A 22,371-nucleotide genomic window follows, 5' to 3' on the forward strand; every position below is an offset into this window, starting at 1 on the left:
GATGCAGCTGGCTGAAATATCCAGAAAGGATATGGAAATTACTTAATCCAAAAAAAGTGACTGCTTATGGCAACCTTTATACTTTTGGGGAACCCTGCCTCCTTTTCACAAGTTTGTAAATGACTTTTTTCTTAATCTTCCTTAATGTGGCACAAATCAACTCTTCCATCATAACAGTTACCAGCAACAACAGAGTGAAACTGAAATAAGGTTGTGATACATAAGGAATATCAGTCACATGTTACCTATGTGGATTGCTGGTGTTTGTAACAGAAGCCTCTTAAGAAATTTAATAAATCTAAAAAGAAAACTTAGCAGCAGAGTGCAAAATCACATGACATTCAAGGCAAAGGTTTCTTAGTTGCATGTGAAACATACCTTGAAGAATATACTTTGCTCCTGCTGATCTAAACCACTTAAAGGGTTCAAAGTTGTACTGAAGTATCACCATTATGTAGTACTACTGCTGAATGCAGCCTGTTTTGTCGGCTTTGGTGAATAGTAGTCAGTAAAAACCTTACTAATTTATATGAAGCTGGTATCTGTACAGATACCATTGGTGATCTTGCAGCTCTCTAAGAATGAAATTATAATGAAATCCAGACCTTTAGCCACTTACAGGTGTTGATAATTAGGTATATTCTGCACACAATTTCTGATCTGTTATTGCCACATTTCCCATGAAATGATAATATCTTACACACACACACACACACACACACACACACACACACACACACACACAGGTCACCAAGCTACAGAATTATTGTACAGAAACAAAAAATATAAATATCAATCTATTTTATTGGGCATTTACATATTATTACACCTTACTACAATCAATGTTAAAAATATTACATGAACATAAATCCATCTGCCACACAGCAAAAAATAAATTTAAATGGATAATTCAAAATTTAACTTGACACAGAATAGCCTTAAAAATTGAAATTGTATCAAATGTCATCAGTGAAGAACTAAACATTTTTAAGTGTTGACACATGAACTGCAATCCACCATAATGGGTTACAAATACTCAGTTTAAGAATATAAAACATTTCTCCAACCACAGATTTACTTCACTTGGCTCATACTGGAAGGAAATCCTAGGTTTACCACCTGACAGTGGATCAATACTGTGGCTATGGCAATCTCTTCCACAATCACCAACTGAGGAACTGTTTATAGTTTGTACAGAAAATTTGAAAACTGTTTTTCATATCAATCAGGACACTCATTTCTAAAGCACCTCCTTTAACTGTCTCAAAGATAGCTGAAACACTATCTCTCTGCTTCTCCAGCAAATCAGCACACACACACACACACGCTAACAATAGCTTGTAAAGGAAATACAAATTCAGGTGCACGATGGAATAACATCATACAGCCAATAATTTGGCTCTAGATACATTTATTGATAATTTCACTGGACACACATACCAGGTCTAATGAATACTACATTTTACCCCACTGAAAAAATTATATTCACACATATTGGACCTTGTAATGTACAAATAAAGCATTGTTTGACGAGACTAGATTGCAGAATCATGCTGACGAGTGGCACAAGGAACAAAGCAATCACGTGATTTATTACAAACATGGTATAGGTGCCAATGGAGAAGTGAAACCATCACTTTTTTCTATCAGAGCTGTTAGCAAAGAGATCTTTTGAAGAAGTACAGGGATAGTTGTTATATGCAACATACAAAACAACACCACATGATTTGCCTCTATTTTTTTATAGCTGTAAAGAGTCATGTGGGTTATTTGGTTTTCTTTTTCATTCAAGTTGAAAATGCGAGATCCATTCATGAAGCACTAGCCATTTTCAAGGATTGGAATCCCACCTACTGGGTTACTGATTTCTTATAGTCTGAGACAAACGCAACTGATCAAGCATATCCTCAGACAAAAGTTTACTTGTGCCTTTTCAGTCAAACAGGTTTGAGGAAAATGGCTGAATAAATACCAAATGACATGAAGAGATTTCTGGGCATGTGGCAAGAAATTTCAGAATCACCAACAGAGAATTTACAGATCATACAGAATAGATAGTGAGGCTTCTCAGAGAAACGAATATGCATCACCGTATGTTTAACAGCAGTGGCTATTGGTACATGAAAAGTGAGTGGAAGCTTATGAGGACAAGGGCAATTTTGATACCATTGACATTACAAGTGGAGTTGACGCCATGAACAAGATTGTAAACTTTTTTTTTAAAATGGAACACAGATGGGACCTTCAATGGGGCTACTAGGGATATAAGAAATCAATTTCTTCCAAGCCTAAGTAGAAAGTACTGTCTGCAGAATTCTGCCATCAAATCATAACAGACATGTCCCACTGTTTTTTCTTTTTTTTTTTTTAAAAAAAAAAAAAGCAAGTTTGTGAAACATGTCATGCAGTGATATGCACCAGGGAAAGTTGAATTAACTGCAAGATTAGTGAATGTGAAGTTGGACAATGTTTTGTATGGAGAGTACAATGTTCAAAGACTAATTATGTTGTAAGCTTTGCTCTACCAAACTGTGCATGTGAAGATTTTGAGATATATAAATACCCATGCAAGCATTTCTGTGCAATCTTTATTTTCTATCCAGAGTGGGGTTTTGATAAAATACCAGAAAGCTGCAGGAATAGCCCATTAATCTGTCTTCACAAGATGTACAGGTTTGGTTTCAGAAGTGTGTCTGCAGTAATTTCACATGAAGACAGTAGCAATGAGGACACAGTTGAGGAAACACATATAGAGCATCACACTGATACCATAACCATTTCTTTGCAGCAATTTGAAGTGAAGGTGTTGTTCAAACAGGTTTATAATCTCACATACAACTGTATCAACAGTGAAACATTATGAAAAGTACTCGTATCACTCAGCAACTGTGTGCCAGATTTGCAGTTAGCAAACCCTGAAATTTGTGGTCTCCCCACAGCTGTGCCATCGAATTCCCAACAATAATATTAAGTAAGATGCCATTACTTTTACAGGGCCTGGCATAAATACCCCTCTCATTGTAATGTTCATATATTTGTGCCTTAATGGATAATTAACTACTAAGGAATAGATCACATGGAGGTCATAGCATTCCATTTGAAGGATCAAACAATAAGAGCTACCTAAAAAATACAAATAAGGGAGATCTTTATGCCAAGTTCTGTAAGCAAACTTCGTCACACATTTGAATTTTTAAGTAGCAGTAGTGAAAAATATTTCTCTGTGGAAAATTAATAAGGTAGTTATATTGACCGTGATTTGTATTTCCTTTACCCAAGCAACAATGTCTACTTCTCATTACAAGAAATTCTTGGATTGTTGAAAAACTGTTCAAAAATTACAATCAAGTTGCAAACATTTATGTGCCACAACAAATGGCAGTTTGATACACATGTGAAATACTATATGGATTGTTTTCCTTCAGGAATACTATCAATCTTCCGAGATATCCTTGGAATATAACAGTCTTGATGCAATCCGGTGTGAATTTTCCCATGGACTGAAGGCCAGAAATCCATCATAACTGAATGTAACAAATAAATTAACAACAAGTAATTGAGTTATGCAACATGAACACAACTAATACATATGTTTTCAAGGCACAATTCCAAAATTTAGTACTCACTTCTTTTGGTGCCCAATGACATTGCTCACCAGCTGCAATGGCCAGAACTACTTTACAACTGAATTTAATAAACATTACTGGTATTCCAGTAACAGTAATTGCTTCTGTGTGGTATCTGCAGTAACTGTGCAAAGGTATTAAGAACATTAGAACCAAGGTGGTAGATATCCAATATGTAGGTAACTGATACACATTAAGCTTACAAAGCAAATAAAAAGAGTCAATACTTACTTCATTTGGTTCCAATGACATTGCTGACCAGATACCATATCAAGGAAACACCATACTCTTCTGTCAGAGTGATACCGGGCTATCTCATGTTCATTAACAGGGCAGTTTATCTCTGTTTCACGTGAATCACTAGACATGTATTGAAGCAAGTGAGAGCAAGTGCATTCTTACTTGGAAAAAGAAATGCAAAATCTTTCCTCCATCAGTCATACGACATCTCAATGCCACTAAGATCTATCTTATTTATTTTTTCCACCTTTTCAATTCTCAACATTGTCCCATATTTGAATTAACCTAATTTAAAGTTAAAATCTTTTACTTCATATTTTAAAAAGTTTGCAAGTTCTACACTACCATCTAGTTTAATTCCTCAGAAAAATCTTTTCTCTGATGAACAACGAAAAATCCAGGATGGAATGTAACAATATTATGAAAAGGATAGTTGTTGCTGCTCACCAAATGGTGAAGATGCTGAGTCACAGAAAGGCACAACAAAAAGACTATCAGACTTATCTTTCGGGCAACAAGGGCCTTTTCAAAAGCGCCACACACTCGCTCACTCACAAATACACACACAAATGTAGCAACTATCCTTTTTATAATATTTTATCTATTGCTACTTCGAAATTTAAATGTGCAACAAAGTTTAAAAGCAGAGACCAACATAAAGACCTCATAGCATTCCATCTCGAGGATCAGAAATGACGGAGCTTATTTGTATTTTACATAGACAAAGAGCTATCTAAAATTCAAATAAACCATCATTTCTTACCCTTCAAATGGGAAGTTATAATGTGTTTAAGACAGATCTTGCAAGGCTTTTGGCATCGTTCTTCGCTATTGTTTGGAAGTTGATGGCACTGCTAATGGGAGACCACCAACTTCAGGATTTGCTAATTGCAAATCTTGCACACAGTTGCTCAGTGATTCAAGTACTTTTTGTAATGTTTCACTGTTGCTGCAGTTGTATGTGAGATTATAAATCTGTTTACACAGCTCCCTTGCTTCAAACTGCTGCAAAGGAATATTCTGGGTTTGAACAACACCATCTGTATTTGCTGCCTCGACAGCCTCCTCAACCTCGACAGCCTCCTCACTACTACTGCCTTCATATGAAATTACTGAAGAGCCACTTCTAAAGCCCATCCCATACATTTCAACAAGACAGATTAATGGACTAGTCTTATAACTTTCTGGCATTTTATCAAAACCCCACTCTGGATAAAAAATAAAGATTGCACAGAAATGCTTGCATGGGTATTTATATCTCCGAAAATCTTCACATGTGCAATCTGGTATATCAAAGTTTACAACATAATTACAGTTTTTGGACTTTGCGCTCTCCACACAAAATGAACCATCCGATCTCCTACTCACTGATCTTGCAGTTAACTCAACTTTTGCTGATGCATATCGCTGCATGACATGTTTCACAAACTTGTTTGTTTTTTTATGCAAAAACAGTGGAACATCTTTGTTATAAACTTTGATGGCAGAATTCTGCAGACAGTACTTTCTAATTAGGCTTGGAAGAAACTGGTTTATTATAACCTTAGTAACCCCAGTTAAAGTCCTGTCTGAATTGTGTTTAAGGAAAAAATGTTTTACAACCTTGTTCATGGCTTCAACTCCATTTGTAGTGTCAATAGTTGCAAATCTGCCCTTGTCCTCATACGCTTTCACCCATCTTTCAATACCTTTAGCCACTGCTGTTGAAAGTATGGCCATGCACGCTCGTTTCCCCCAGAAACCTCAGAAATGTCTTCTTGTCATTTGGTACACGTAGATTATCCTTTTTTTTCAACCATCTTCCCCATGCCTGTTTTCCATGGAAAAGGCACAAGTAAACTTTTGTCTGAGGGAATGCTTGCTCAATTGCATTTATCTCTGACTGCGAGAAATCAGTAACCCAATAGAGGGGATTCCAATCCTTGTTCCAGTCCTTGAAAATGTCTTGTGCTTCATGAATGGATCTTGCATTTTCAATCTGAATGAAAAAAAAAACCGACAACCAAATAGCCCACATTACTCTTCACAGCATCTAACGAACAACTACCCCCATACTTCTTCAAAAGATCTCTCTGCCAACTGCTCTGATAGCAAAAAAGTAATGGTTTCACTTCTCCATTGGCTCCCGTACAATGTCTATAATAAATCATGTGATTGCTCGAGTCTTTGTGCCACTCATCAACCTGATTCTGCAGTCTAGTCTCGTCAAACAATACTTTATTTGTACCATAAAGGGTCCGATAAATGTGACTCTAAATAGTTTTCTCTGTGGGGTAAAAGGTAGTATTCATTTGACCTGGTATGTGTGTCCCAGTGAAATTGATTTCAACAAATCTGTCTAGAGCCAACTTAATGACTTTGAGAGATGTCATGCCACTGAGTACTAAGTTTTTGATATCCTTTACAAGTGAAGGATGTATGTACCCACTTGCTTCAACACTTTCAGTAGTATGTGTGTGCGCACTTGCTGGGGAAGCAGTCAAATAATAACGTAGATAGCTCTTAGGCGGGCATGGCAATGCCAAATCTTTCTGTAGACTTGCAAGAACCTGTAAGACAAAAATGTATCAATTATTTAATTAAGAGCATTAAAAACAACAGATTTTAAATTATACCGTCAACTGATCATGTAAAATTTTCTCCAAGCAGAACCCAAACTGGATACTTACTTTTGCCTTGGTATCCCTGTGTTCAGTTGCTGAGTGCATACTGTAATCAGGATACACCCTTATACACTTCATATTTAAAGTTGCTGGGCAGTTGGATTTTCTAGTATCCATGATCCTCAATCTCTTACGAGGAGTCACATGGTCTTCCTAAAGAGGGTAAAGAACTGCTATAAAATTTATTTAATAAACTTTCCCTGTAACGAACTTGTTTTATGGAAAGTAAGTATATCTTAACACAGCATGATATTATCAAGTGCTCAGGTATACTAGACTCTTTACTTTTATAGTATTTTGGCCCCAAAACACAGTGCCTCGACCACACACTCTCCACTGCAAATGCACAACCAAAAAAGGGGATAGGGACATGTCCCTGCATTTGCTTGAAGAAATGCTTTGTTTTACCTGGAACAGTTAATGTATTTCTCACAGACAAAAAACATTGTTATTGTTAAATAATTCACATATGTTATTGTTAATTAGCTAAATACAATGTGAGAAAACATTTCATTCATTTGACAGGTATTGTCAAAGTTCTGAACTGATGGAAGCAGACTGTCTATCTACTTTACATAGTACTGGAGCAAAATTTTACAGGATGTCACACCTATTGTATCTAGCAAAGAAATGGAACTGTCTGCCATGTGCAATGAGGATACCATACTGATTTCGGGCAACTGAAGTGCTTTATTGTGGTTCCAATAAATGTGGAATTAATATTCTTTGTAAACAAAGGAGATGTGAAGAACACTTAAGTAGAAAGATGTAATTACTATACATGTGGAATTACAAAAAATAAATTTAACTAGGAAGACAAAGCTAAACATGCCTGTCAATAGGTTCAATGAGCTGACTACTGTTTTACATATCAACACCACAATTATCGAAAACCATAGAAACCATTTCAACATGAACACAGCAGTATAGATTCATTAAAATTATTTGTTAGTTGGCATCTGTCACTTGTTGCTAAAGTGTTGGCACACCGGCTGCTGCTGTATAATAGGCAACAAACAGAGCAGGTCACTCAGCAAGTGCTGTTCAATTCAATTTTCATGTTAAAAAAAGTAGGTTTAGCCCAGTAGAGGCAGAGCACAGGTTGGGATTACGAAAGGATGGGAGACATATACATGTAACTCTGGGCAGTTTTGGAAGTGGCCATTATGAAATAACATGAATATGACATGCTCTGCTGACAACTGGTTTTGGAGTGACCAATGGCATAACTGTGGCAGATACGACATTTTATAGCCCAGAATTTAAACTCATTTGATAACCTAACCATAACATGATGTGCAATATATCCTAGAAAATGGCTGTCAGCATTCTACAGAAGAACTGTTAATCGTACTTTGTTCACAACAATTAATACACTGACCACGGGCAGTCGCAGCAGAGCCTCACACCTAATGCTATTGCCTGGCCTGGCTTGATGGTGAAACATCCAACACTAAGCATGTGGCAGGAAACTAGCTGAAGCTATTCCCTATAAGCAAACTTAAGGGAAAAAAAATAAAAAATAAATTGTATTTCAATGCTAAAAGCAAACTAATTTCTTCCTTTCATTAATTATGGCACTCGAAACTGTCCTCACACAAGCTGCATGGACTGCCAAATTACCAACTAATGAGCAGTACTGGTTTGTATTCAGTTACAGGTTATAGGTGACAATCTGATTTCAAATGAAATAATGATATGAAGAAGAAATATAAGGAATTAAAAAGTAAATACAATGTCGAAAATGACACAGCAGAATGTTAGAAATAAAACTGCATCCAAACCTATTAACTAAATAAAAATAATGAAGTAATTTTGATAATATTTTGGTATAAAAAATATGAAAGAATCTGTCAAGACTCAAATCCACAACTTTATATGGATCAGGATTGTTTCTTATCCGTTGCACTATGCCACCACTCTACATTACACTAATGTAAGATTATTTGGTCCCAACGATCATGTGCTACCTTCAACCAGATCAGCCTTTCACAGTATGTTACGATGTGAAAGCTAGCTCTAGCACCATAAAGATATTGTAAGGATACATAGTTATGCCTACTGTCTGAAAATGTTGTTTAAGGCCAATCTTGTTGAAGGCAGCAAATGATTGCATGGAGTTCAAACACATCAAGAAAGGAAGTCAGACAAGAAAATGGAAGTGGATTGATCAGCTGTTGTGGCAGTCAGGAAATGGCGAACAGAGATAGCTTGGACCTGACGCATTCAGCACTCTGGAGGAAACCAGCTCCGACAGGAATTGTCAACCAACTAATAATTTTAATCAGCCTATTATCAAATGCAAGTGTGTAAAAATTACTGAGTGTATGGCTGTGAAAATGGACAAATGACAAACAAGTCAACACAGAGGAAAATAATTAATACAATTCTGCCTTGCATATCACAACAACTATTAACAATAACAAAAACAGTCAATTCCATCAATTGTTAGTGCAGCTTAGAAAGAAATGTCCATTTAAAGTAGCCTATATATACTATCCCTAATTCCAGCAAACTAAGTTCTTCCTTCAAGTATACATATATGAACTAAAATGGTAAACCACAGAAAGTAATTAATGCAGCAGTTCACTTACTTTTCATAACATCTGAAGAAGGCTCTTTAAAACGACTACTTCTCACGCAGTATGAAAACCTCACAGTTTTCAGCTGATCGAGAAGTGTTTCCACCTGAGAATAAAGTGACCAGTAGCATAAACGGAGGGTAACTACACTTAAGGTTAACTGGGAAACATGAATGAAGAGGGAAATTTTAGGGTAACTACACTTAAGGTTAACTGGGAAACATGAATGAAGAGGGAAATTTTAGGCTTTACAAAATTCAGTTATTTAATGTACACAGCCTTTCATCACATCTGATGTTTTTGACAGCTAAAGTAAGTGTTATGTTATTAATCATGGATGAGTTAACAAAATTGGGAGTTCATCTGTTTGCTCTTTTGCTTTTATTCCATTGTTATTCACTGACCACAAATTATGTTGCTGTTGACTTCAGTTAAAATTGTGATCATAAAATGTTCTTTCAGTTGTGATTATGATGATGAAAAATATTTTCCAAGTGCACATGAAGTTTAATGACCTAGTTTTGGGGTTAACTGATCAGTGCTTCAGTTAACCTCATTTCAAGCACGCCTTGCCTTATGTCAACAAAAGCTTTATTAAGCACAATAATTATGCATACTATGAATTCCAGGTTGTATATACTAAGAATAAGACAATCACCAATCAAAACTATCCAGTACAACTGATGAAAGTTGAAACTGGTTAATACATCCATGAAAAAGTTTTTGTAAAAATTACAAAATGATTTCTCTCCTACAATTGAAAAATATCAGTTTTCGGCTGTCAAACTCTTAACAAAAGTGGAAGAAAGACCTCTGACTACATTACTTCAATACAACATCCACAAAATCTGCAAGCATCTTGGCACATTAATTTGCAAAGGGATTGAAATCTGTGACAAAGACCTGGGAAAGAGAGCACAATACGATGAATTGCTCACAGAATTCATGAAACTTCCATTACGTACATGAGACACTCCCCTCAAGGACCACAACTTATGATTCTGCATAATCATCATATGGAAAAAAACAGCATAATTTTGCATACTCTGCCATATCATACAAGCCATAAGCTATGACTTCTTGTCTTGAAGTCTTACTTAAGTTATTGTATGATACAGGAAATTATCTAATGACAAATAGAGCAAAATCAATCACGATCTGGGCTGGTTGGTCAGAATTCCTCCTTATCACCAACAGAAATAATACAGCACTTTTAAGGCTTATTTGACTGATACACTCCAAACTTAAAAATAATTTGCCATCTATATCTACTATTGGTATTCCTGACAAGGTTATAGATGCAGACCTCAACATTTCTCCTCCTCGAGAAATCAACACTATCCAGTAGAAGAACTGAGATAATATCTCCAGAAGACATTTTGCCTCATCCCAAGTGTGAGATGAAAAACTAAGAAAAATAAATAAATGACTTAATAACTCACTCCCATCATCATTATCTCCAGTAAAAGCCAGATCAATAGAAGAAATTAAAATAAAATCTAGCAGGGCAATAACAAGAGTGTAGATGTGAAAGAACACCTGTAAGAGAAGTTTAACTTTGAGGGCTTCAAAGTGTCATAACATTCTATACCCTATGAGGACCCATATTCACCAACGAGTATTTCTAAAGACTAAAACAGCTTACATTATCATCAAAATTTCAGTGTGGTGCTGAGAAAATTTTAGATCCTGACAGACTCTGTCTACCAATATAATCCAGGAATCCCAATAGAGTTCCAACATTATCCACACATACTTAAGTAGCCACCTAAGCAGTGGTAATAACTGAAACATCGTAACATGTATTAATTAAGCGGACAGTTATTACTGAGCAATGGTATCCTGAACAAAAAGCTCTCACTCAGCATCCATCAACAATACACCTTTGCTCAGAATTCAGTAGGGAGGCCAAACGTGGTCATGTTGCAACATTTGCATAAAGTGGCATTCATTACAGTACTATTGATGAAAAAAGGTGTTTCATAATTGATGTCACTGACCTTGCTGAAACTTTGGTGAGAAACTAAGGATCTTACGGTCATTTGAATTACAGAGCTCCATATCCCTGCATAGACAGTTTTCTAGCTAATCTCTGAATTCAGTACCTCAATGAAATTCAACTCATTGCCAGCACAAAGAAAACAGCAGTAATGGATTTGTACAATTATGCACTGGAGCTGATAGTGCAATTAGAAAGAACTACGTAAAATTCCTGGGAAAATGCAGGATACATTTATGTGGAATACAGAGCCCACGCTCTGGCAATGACATTAGCTGCAAATATACTGCTTTTTATTTTCCTTTTGCATGATTGTTCCCAGGCCCTGAGTCCCATTTTCATGTGTGTGTCTTCTAAATTATGCCATTTACTCGAGACGACGTTTGCGCTTGAGCTGCTGCAATGTTCAGTTTCACTTACTGTAATACATAGATGACTAACTCACAAACGGCGAATTTTGAAACAAAGTTGCCATTAACTTCCTAAACACCGATCATTAATTACAATAGTCCACGTGTATATGTTACAGTAAAGGTAATGTAACAATGCAGCACCTCACAACGAAAACAAAGAAAAAACTGCATAATACATAAAAAAACTCAGTTAAAAATTGGAATCAGATCGCGGAAAGCGACATGTAAAATTTATTAAAATGAAATCTTAACTGGCAGCAGAAAAAAAGTTATTTTCTAAGGCGCATATTTTTGCCAGCCAATTGTAACATAAAATTATTATTACCTCCTCCAACGAATTACAATAGCCTGAAATCAGGACATCCTCCGAAACTCTGAAATCTTTCAGAGCGTCACGAAAGATGTTTTCATACACCTGAGACATTTTGCTCGATATCGAAAACACAACCACTCTAAATACACGGTCAGTATGACAGTGCAGAACAAAGCAGACGCTTTTCCCGCTAACTCGATTCGACCACAGATCTCGATCAGTCGACAAGTGTGACGTCACTTCCGAGTGGTTTTGGACCACAATGATGTGTCTGTTAGGCTTCCCTGTTCAATGAATCTTCAGCAATGTGCACAATAAAGTTTTTATGCACTTGTGATTGACTGTTTTTCAGCACTAAAGTTTCAGTGCATTTACAAACGGAAGTTTCAGTGTTATTTTGCGATTGAAATTCCTGGGAACAGTTTTCTTCCGTTTTCCACTTGTTTCCTGATGACGAATCGTCTTTGTTTTATTTGTTTATTTATTCTTTGCCCATGGACTCCAGCTGAAAATCCAGCTGAGAGTATTGGGTGTGTCATATAATAGGCTATTAACATCAAACTTGATTTCATTATATATACATGAAACAAATAATTAAACAGAAATAATCCATAAGCATACAAAGGTATTACATGTTTCACATTATATATACACACAAATTCACACAATACAGAAATGATCATTTTTAAAGGTACATTTCAGTAATGATATAACATATTTAAACACCATTTAGTATTCACTCAAACTGTATATACATTTATCTGTGAGATATAGTTTCAAATGATTTTTAAAACATTTTACGTCTGTTTCTTTTTTAATGATTTTGGGGAGTTTATTAAAAAACATTTTGCCTGCTTCTTCAGGGGCAGTCATAGACAGTTTTAGATTTCTGTTTATCATGTTGTAATTTTCATTTCCTCTTGTACCGTGTTTGTGTACATCTTTATTTAGAAGGTGTTTATCGCTTGACCTTACCGCCATTATGCTTTGGTATATGTACAGTGAATATACTGTCATAAGAGTATAGTGTACAAAAGCTTGCCTACGGGTCTGTCTTGGTGGTATTTTTGCAATGCATCTCACTGCCCTTTTCTGAATTGTGAAAATTCTTTTTAAGTAGCCAGCTTGTGCACTTCCCCATATATGAACTGAATAAGACAAATGTGGGAAGACAAGTCCATAATACATTGAACTGGGGACTTTATCATCCACAGTCTTAGCTGTTTTATGCATGATGAAGATCTGTTTGTTTATCTTTTAACACAGTGCATCTATGTGCTCCCCCCATGCCGAATCTTTGTCTATTATAGTTCCTAGAAAATTTTTGCTGGTTACTTCTTTAATAGTCTTCCCATTTATATTATAATTTTCACTATGCTTGGTCTGAAATACCACATTCATTGTTTTAGACTGATTCATAAGCAGGTTGTTTTGTGTTAAATATTTATTTTCATTTTCGATATTCAGGAGTGCTTCCTTCTCAAGCTCCTCCTTTGTGTCAGCTGTGCAAATGATTGTTGCGTCATCAGCATACACTATAAGTTTCTGATTTATATAGCTAGGGAAGTCATTTACGTAGAGAATAAATAGTATTGGCCCAAGCACAGACCCTTGTGGCACACCGTCTTTATCTGTTTGCAATTCTGATCTGTAGTTTGTTATATTTCCCCCACTAGTATGTCTGATTTCTGTGCATTGTTTCCTATTTGTAATGTATGATTTAAGTATGTCATCGCATTTTCCTTTAATTCCATACTGATATAATTTCATCATTAATTTTGAGTGGTTCACACAATCAAATGCCTCAGATAGGTCCATAAAAATCCCACAAGTCTTTTGTGGCCTGTCAAGTAAATTAAGAATGTACTCAATTATATCTGTTGATGCTGTTTTTGTTGACTTCCCTTCTCTGAAACCATGTTGTGATGAATGCAGTATACTGTACTTTGTTATAAAACTTACAATTCTATTCTTTATTATCACTTCATAGATTTTAGCAAATGTTGAGATCAATGATATTGGCCTGTAATTTCCTAATTCATCCCTGTTCCCTTTCTTAAGTACTGGCTTCACTTTACTTACTTTCAGTGAATCTGGAAATATACCTTCTTCTATCGCAGCATTCAGCATGTGTGTCAATGGTGTTAATATGCATTCTCTGCATTCCTTTATGAGATGTGATGTGACACCATCCAATCCAGATGAATGTTTAATTTTAAGTTGTTTGATTAGGTTTGACACTTCTGTATCTGTTGTAATTATGAAAACCGCAGTATTATTTGTATGTGGGGGTTGAACAGTTTACTTACTGCATTTGTTTTATTTTGTCTTATTAATTCGTCTGCTACGGTAATATAATATTTGTTAAAAGTATTGGCTATTTCTAGAGGGTTTGTGTTGCTTTTCCCACTCATCAGTGGGCAGATTTCCTCTGCCCGATTTGTTACTTTTCCTCTCTCTTCATTAATAAAAGACCATAAACCTTTTGAGTAGTTCTTTCCCTTATCTATAGACATCCTGATGAATGAAGCTTTACTTTCTCTTATAAAACTACAGTACTCTCTTTTTTTTATTTTATACAGTGTATTGTAGGCCTCAGTATTTTTTTTGTTTGGAGAGGTCATAATACAGTCTCAGATTATTTCTGGCATGGATTACTTCTCCAGTCACTCAGCTTTTCTTTTTTTTGTTACTGTCTGACAAGCCTTTTACTAACAGGACATGTAACATCATAATAATAATTGAATAAAGAAAAAAACTGGTTCCATTTGGTGTTTGCATCTTTAGCTGTATATATTGTTTCCCAGTTTTCTGCCTCTAACATCTTCTTTAGCAGATTTATGTTATGGGGATAGTTCTGTCTTCTCATCTCCCATATCTTCTGCACTGAATCACTAGTCTTTACATTTATGTCTATCATGATTGCAAAATGGTCTGCTAATGTGGAGTTTATTACCTGTGTGTCACAATAGCATGTAGGAATATTTGTTATTACATGATCAATTATAGTCTCACTATGCCTTGTTACTCTGGTTGGTTTATCTATTTTTATTTTTAGGTTGTATATGCACAATAAGTCCAGTAGGGTCTTAGTATTGTCTGTATTTTTACTCGTGTCTATGTTCAGATCTCCTATAATGATCAAATAAGCGAAGAAGGTTTTAATTACACCATTTGGTGATCGATACAAACCTGATACACAACATAAATTCCCAGCAATTTTAGTTTCCAGTGCTGTAGCTTCAAAGCTCAATTCTATTGTATATTTTGTTATATTTATGGCTTTAGTTGATTTATAGTTAGAAAATATGGCAACCCCACCACCTTTATAGGAAGTTCTGCAAAAACTGGCTACTTTCACATAATTCTTCAAGTTGTACATTCCTATGTGATTTTCTTTTAGCCCATGTTCTACTAGAATGTTTGGCCTATATTCCTGTAATATTACCTCTAGTTCCTCTGTTTTATTGTTTATGTATTGAACATTTTGGTAAAGTATTCTAACAGTTGGCTTTAAATGTAATAGTTCCCCTTCCTGTAAGCACTTCACTTGTTCCCTTTGCTTCTGGTACTATGCAGTGATTTTTTTTCAGTTTGTGTCATTAAACCTGGATCGTATCTTTGTCCTGTATTTATACTCCTCTCACTATTGTCACACTGGTATTTAAGATGGACAGTTTTACTTACATCTTTTTCCATGTTCTCTTTCTGCTTACTCGGTACCATAAAAAAATCCTCACTTAGTGTAGCAGGTCTCCTAGTTCTCAGGCATCTGGCTTGATTGGAAGCTGCTTCTGCTGTTAATCTCCCAGGCCTCAGGTACCTCTTCTGTGTGGTTGCTGTTGCTGGTGGCTCCTGTGCTCTCCGACTTGTTGACTGCCCTGCTTTGTTAGCTGCTGCGGCTAATGACCCTTGTATGTTTGCCTCACAAGCATTTTCATTGCCTTGAGATAGTATTATGGGGTCTGCTGTTCTGGATGCTGTTGCTGATGACGACAGCTCTGCTGATGATTGTGGAGATTCTGCTGCTATTGGTTTATCTGACACTGCTGCTGAGAATATCAGAGCCTTTGCTGCTGCTACTGGTGTTTGTTGTAGCTCTACTGCAGATAATGATGGTTCCACTGTTACAGACGACTCTTGTTTTGGCGGAATTGGGATTGGAGACACTTCCATTACAGATGACTCATTAATAAATTCAAGTATTTCGGTGCTAATAATCTTTTTCCCTTTTACGTTCATGTGGAGACCATGTCTTGTGAAGTGCTCTCTGTGAACACTGTTTATCTCTACGAAAGTTGTATTCGGGAAACCTCTACATATTTTCTCAAATAGCCTGTTTGCTGTAACAATCTCGATGTTTACACACGAGTTTTCCATCAGATCGTGTCTTCTGGGGATACTAACAATGTAGAAATGCACTCGAGGCATCCTTTTGATTGTTTCCTTTAGGATTCTCGTTGCACGCCAACTTTCATTACAGTAAACATCATTTGCGCCTCCTATTATGATGCAGCTGTTACCGGTCGTTAATATGTTGTCACTGTTTTTCAGAATTTCACGTAGTGGCGCGCCTGGTTTGATGATGCCTGTTACATTAAGGTCTCGGTGATTTCTTCTCATGATTTCTGTAACTCCTCTCACATGATTATCTCACAAAATGTATGTCTGTTGCTTGTATCCTTGCTTATACATAACGTGGTTATTTACTTTTCTTTCTTTATGGGAATTTACCTTGTGTTTTCTCCGTTTAATCCACTTGTATCTTTTTGTGTGGATAGTTTGTTCATATTTTTATCCATAGACGCACTATTAACACTTTCTTTTCTTGCGTTTAATTCACTTGTGTCTTCTTGAGTGATCAGTTCGTTTATATTTCTAGTTACAGTCGTACTGTTTACACTTTGTACATTTGGTTGTGCAGACCTACGAATTTTATGGCTAGCATTAATGAGATCTTGTTGCCTTGACGATTCAGATAGTTCCCGTATGGTTAGTACCACATTTTCCATTGTTTTTATATATTTTTTATAATGTCAAGTTATTTTTTTAAGTTCGTCATGCACGCTGTCTTTTATTCCCGCGTAGCACTTTTCACTCGCGATCTCGCGGCCGTTACACTCTGTGTCACATTTACACTGTATTTGTAAATCTTCTTGTGCAAAGCAGTGTGAATGGCACCATTTATGTTTAAACACGCATATTCTAATTCCATTTAGCACTGTTTCGTCACAAACAATAGACTTGATTGAAATTGTGTCCTCAAAAACTGCAGAGCGGTTTAAAGTTACGTGTACACTTGCCGCCATCTTGCTCAGCTTCTCACATATTCTGGATTGACGTTTCTCCATGTCCGCTTTTAAAGCACCGATTATAAATTGTAAACAGGAAATATGTTCATTAAGCCTTGAAATTTCGTCCTTACAATTTACACACGTTTTCTTTTTACCACCGAAATTTACTTTTTTCCGCGGAGAAGCCCGATTTACCTTTACACTCGCCACCATCTTGGACATGTAATGGAAAATTTTGGGGACAAGTAGAATTAATGGCCAAGTTCAATCCCATATTAAATGATCATATTAATCATGTGATTAAACTTGAAAGACTGGTAACACACTTCAGTAAGGTCATACAAAATGATATCATCACCATACTTTCTGATGAAATTGTATCTCTGATGAAGGATATTACACTCAAAAATAAACATTATTCAGTAGTACAGTACTGTACACCAGATTTAAGTCACAAGGAGCATTTAGCATGGTTTTAAGAGTATAGACGCGTTTTCCAAACAAGTGGCAATAGAACAGTATTTTTTTGTTTTTTTATTATTAAGTGAATGACACTACTGGAAAAAGTCTCACAGAACTGTTGCTTCAGATACTACATAACCTTGGCATACTGCCTGCGGATTGTTGATGACAATCTTACAATGGAAGCGACATGAAGTGCAAGAAGAGTGGTACTCGACATCGCATCATTGAAGAAAATCCAAGAGCTTAATATATCCCTTGGTGTGCTCATAGCTTGAACTTGGTTCTTAGTGATGCAGGTTAATCATCTATATTGAAGTGACCACATGAAATTGTATTTTTCTTTGGAGAGTAAATTTCTTCCAAACGTTCCTCTGTATGGTTATAAAACATTTGCCTGTCTTCATCTGATGACCTGTACATGCAAATAATAACTGTATTTTGCATTGGTAACTTATTTAGTCACTCTGCTGAACCCAATATTTTCCTTAACATGTACCTGTAACTCAATATTTTCATGTAAAACACACCAGCAGATTTGAATTGAGGTAGGTATGTTAACTCTAACGTATCTTGTTTAACGCAGAGTTCAGTAAATCCTTTTTGTCTACTGGAATACAATTTTTGTTTCATTATTCTCTTGGGCATCCTGTCATCTGCCAGCCTCATCATATGCCCTTACAAGTATACTTTGAGTAATTTTATAAATTTATCTATATTTTTCCCTTCTATTTATTGTCCATATTTCTGACCCATATGTGACGACTGGTAATACAAGGGCATAGTACACTTTTAACCTTACTGTCCTTGTTGTTAGAGAGTTCTTAAAAATCTGAAATTTGGCAAAATAGTATAATTTTCAAGCTTGCATCCTTTCTCTAACATAGTGTCTCATATCATAATTATCAGTGGTTAAAAGTGCTCCTATATAAGTCAAGCACCTAACTTCCTTAGAACATTTGTGAGACACCTTCAGATCATGTATTGTCATGTTGTGTTCTTCTGACTTTAGAAATGTAGATTGCCCCCATTTGCAGTGAGTACAATTGTTTGTATCTGTATTTCTTTATCGTGTGTGTAAATCCTAGTTTGGTGCATAGTCTGAACAAGTAAGATTCAACATAGTAACAAAAATTATACATAATATCATTTTGAGATAATAGTTCAGTACATTTTATGTATTTATAATACAATTATAAGAATAACAGAGCACAGTTTAAAGCAATAAGTATGGTTAAGAATGTTTAATCCACTTTTTATGGTTTTCCAAAAACTCACAAACAGAACAGAGGTAGTGTTGAAGCAAGTACTGCTCTTTCTGCTTCCATTATGTACCCCTTTTGTTTCATTAGGGGTATTTATACTTTTTGCCGCAATTGCAGTGTCATTAGTACATTCACATACATGATTGTATCTCATCATTATTGTAACACTTTTGTCCATTTCTTTTTTGGACTATACAGCATTATGTTTAGCAGAACTGCTGAAAGACCATCATTCTGTTTGCCACAGGTTCCTAGTTCAATTAGTGCTTTATACAGCTGATGCATGTTAACACCATTAAAAGCCAATTTAAAACCAACAAGAGTATGCAGAGGGCATTATGTCTTTTTTTGTTCATTATTTGCCTAATGACAAACAGCTCGTCTGATATACTGTGTGACTGTAATTAAAGTGCAGCTACTCACACAGATCCAGTGTGGATTGCAATTACCATATGGCAGCAAAACTTGGTAGATATTCTAATGTGTTAATGCAGAACCGATTTAATCTGGAAAAAAAATTAGTTCCAGTTTTGGCCCCCAGTGCAAATCTGGTGCTATGAATGCAAGAAAGACATACAGAAATGTTTCTGTACATAATCATTTAGAAATGAGATGTGGGCAGAAGAGGTGAAACAAATGAGAAGGGTATAATATTAGTAGTAGTAGTAGTTTATTCATCCAGAGACAATTTACATGCATGGATTTCGTCAAAAAATACATAAAGGGTGAACAATACTCTACAGAATACAAATGTGCATAGTAGACTACACAACATCAGACCGCATTGAAATAGCATGTACAACTTTGATTAATTACGTTAATGTATGAGAAAGACTTTTTACATGGAATGCACAGTTAATATTTAGATATAACACATAATAATTCTAATAATTTTGTACATATTATTTATTTAGATCATAGCAACACTAAGATAAAAATTATTATTGGCACAGAGTACATAAATCTAATTGTTTTGTATGAAGCTATTGTAGGTATTCGATTACACTATAACAGCAGTTGGTCATTAAAAATTTGAATACTGCTTCTTTAAATGAGGACAATTTTTTTTATTTCTTTTATCTTTACTGGTAGTTGATATACAATCTTCTTCCTTGTATGTTTGTTTGTTTTGGCGCCAAAGCCTTGTTAACTCTTTTAATATGAATGTCATTCTACTTTCTTGTGTTGTAGGTATGTAGATCCGAGTTGGATAGGAAATTGTCAATATTTCTTTTTACATTAATTACGCTTTTTTGTATATAGAGGCACAGTAGGAGTAGAATATTTAGCTGTTGAAGTAACTGCCTTGAAGGAGTTAGCCTTGAACTGTTGGTAATTATTCCAACAGCTCGTTTTTGTAGAGTGAAGATAGTTTTGAGATTTTTCTTACTATGACCCCAGAAGGTGACGCCATAGGTAATAGCAGAATGTATATAAGCAAAGTAAACAGTTCTGCTACATTCCCTTCTACATACAAAGCTAATAACACGTAATGCAAACCAAGTAGACCTTAACTTATGAGAGAGATACAGGATGTGGGATTTCCAGTTTAAATTTTCGTCTGTATGTACACCTAAGAATTTTGTGGTAGCAACTTTCACAATTTCTTTATTTTGTATTCTGAGATCCAGATCAGAGTGTGACTTTGTTTTCCTGTAATGGCTATAATTAGTTTTAGAGATATTTATGGTTAATTTGTTCATTTCAAACCAATTTGCAAATATTCTATAACTCTGGTTGCAGATGTTGGCAATACCTGGTTTATGTCAGCTACTACAGTGTTTGTGTCATCCGCAAACAGGGCTATGTGAGTACCATTTACTGGAATCTTGGTATCATTTATGTAAAGTAGAAATACGAGAGGTCCTTGTACACTCCCCTGTGGTACCCCAATTGGCACAGTCTGAATATTCGATCTTTAAACAATACTTTGGTTTCTACTGTTTGTTGTTGCAATTTCTACTACCTGTTTCCTATTATGGAGATATGACTGAAACCACTATTTTGCCACTCCTCGTATGCCGACATACTCTAATTTGTCTAGTATATCATGTCGGACAGTATGAAATGCCTCTGATAAGTCCAAGTTTATTCCTACTGTACTGTTGTTCCTATCTAGCCCCGTTACAATATTTTCAATGAATTTGTTGATGGCTTACTCTCTATTCAATCCTTTGCGAAAGCAGTGTTGGTTTACAGACAATAGACTGAATTTCTCGAGGTAATTTGTAATTCTGTTATTCATGACTGTCTCTATTACTTTTGAAAATACCGATAATAAAGCTTTTGGTCTATAGTTCCCCACTTCATGTGTATTGCCCTTTTTATGCAATGGTTTTATTTTGCAATTTTTAATCGTTGTCGAAAGACACCTTCTGACAATGATATTTTTATGATGTGTGAGAGTGGTTCTGATATGACACTAGCACATCTCGTCATGACTGAACAAGGTACCTTGTCAAGCTCTGAGGATATTTTATTCTTCATTGTTTTTGTTATTCGATTAACTTCCAATTTGTTCGTGGGAGGTAGCAATATTGAATTAACACGTTGTTCTCCTGGGATTGATGTTCTACCAATCCTAGAACCAGCCTGATTGGAGTATTTATGAAGTAATCATTGACGTAATTTGCTAAAGTAAGATTTCTAACTAGCGCACCTTGATCATTTTTTAAAACAAAGTCATCTAGATTTCTAACATTTTTGCTTGGGCCTATTTCTCTTTTTACTACATTCCATATAGCTTTCGATTTGTTTGCTGACCCAGCAATTACACTGTCATTGTGTATTGTCTTGGCTTTTTTGATCACCTTCCTGTAAATTTTCTTATATATCTTAACAAAATCTGTGAAGTGTTCATCTTTGTTGTCTTTTTTGAGTTGACTGATATGTTTTACTGTTTGACTATATACTCTAATAGCAAGTGTTATCCAGTGGATTGTGTTCTTAGGCATGACATTCATCTTTGTGAGCTTTTTTGGAAAACACATCTCAAACAGGGCCATGAATGTACTAGAAAAAGCATTGGAAGATTCTTCGGTTGTTGTTTGTGCAAAGACATCTTCCCAGGTTTCATTAGCTAACAACTGGATGAAAGTATTCACTTTTTCTGTATAGAAGTGCCTTTTGTATTCCCACTTATATTTTACTGCCTTGGGTACAGAGGAATTTATGTATGCTAATAGTGTATTGTAATCCGAAAGACCTAACATTACGTTTAGTGCCTCAGTGACACCATTATCCATATTTGTGAAAATATTGTCTAAAAGAGAAGATGACAGTTCTGTTATATTGGTGGCATCTGTAAAGAGCGGTCTCATGTGAAACCTGCTTAGTATACTCAAAAACTGTCTTTTTTCATCACTTTCAATTAGCAGGTTAATATTAAAATCCCCACATAACAATAATTTCACTTCATTACTATACAAAGTGTTTAATGCTGCTTCTATTTTTTCGAAGAATATGTTTTTGTCACCCAGTGGTGATCTGTATATTGTTATGAAAACTAGTTTTT

The 22,371-nt window shown here is 35.6% G+C and overlaps 2 protein-coding genes across 3 annotated transcripts; both read right to left on the reverse strand.

Moving 5' to 3' along the window:
• Positions 1-2,387: 2,387 nt before the first annotated feature.
• LOC124721539 lies at positions 2,388-5,588 on the reverse strand. Its single transcript, XM_047246568.1, has 3 exons — positions 3,858-5,588; positions 3,627-3,750; positions 2,388-3,524 (listed from the first exon to the last, which is right to left on the reverse strand). The coding sequence occupies exon 1, from the start codon at positions 5,583-5,585 to the stop codon at positions 4,695-4,697; it is 891 nt and encodes a 296-aa protein (XP_047102524.1). The 5' UTR covers positions 5,586-5,588; the 3' UTR covers positions 2,388-3,524; positions 3,627-3,750; positions 3,858-4,694.
• A 511-nt stretch (positions 5,589-6,099) lies between these two features.
• LOC124721541 lies at positions 6,100-11,998 on the reverse strand. 2 transcript variants are annotated; one of them, XR_007006349.1, is made up of 5 exons: positions 11,849-11,998; positions 9,124-9,217; positions 6,815-6,937; positions 6,536-6,682; positions 6,287-6,415 (listed from the first exon to the last, which is right to left on the reverse strand). XR_007006349.1 is itself a non-coding variant. In XM_047246569.1 (4 exons), exons 2-4 carry the CDS (start codon positions 6,899-6,901, stop codon positions 6,119-6,121), a joined length of 531 nt encoding a protein of 176 aa, XP_047102525.1. In that variant the 5' UTR covers positions 6,902-6,937; positions 9,124-9,194; the 3' UTR covers positions 6,100-6,118. The 2 variants fall into 2 exon arrangements, 1 of the variants encoding a protein (XP_047102525.1); XM_047246569.1 differs by lacking the exon at positions 11,849-11,998 and having other exon boundaries at positions 6,100-6,415; positions 9,124-9,194.
• Positions 11,999-22,371: the final 10,373 nt, after the last annotated feature.

The sequence above is a fragment of the Schistocerca piceifrons genome, chromosome X (genome assembly GCF_021461385.2).
Source record: "Schistocerca piceifrons isolate TAMUIC-IGC-003096 chromosome X, iqSchPice1.1, whole genome shotgun sequence".
NCBI lineage: Eukaryota > Metazoa > Arthropoda > Insecta > Orthoptera > Acrididae > Schistocerca > Schistocerca piceifrons.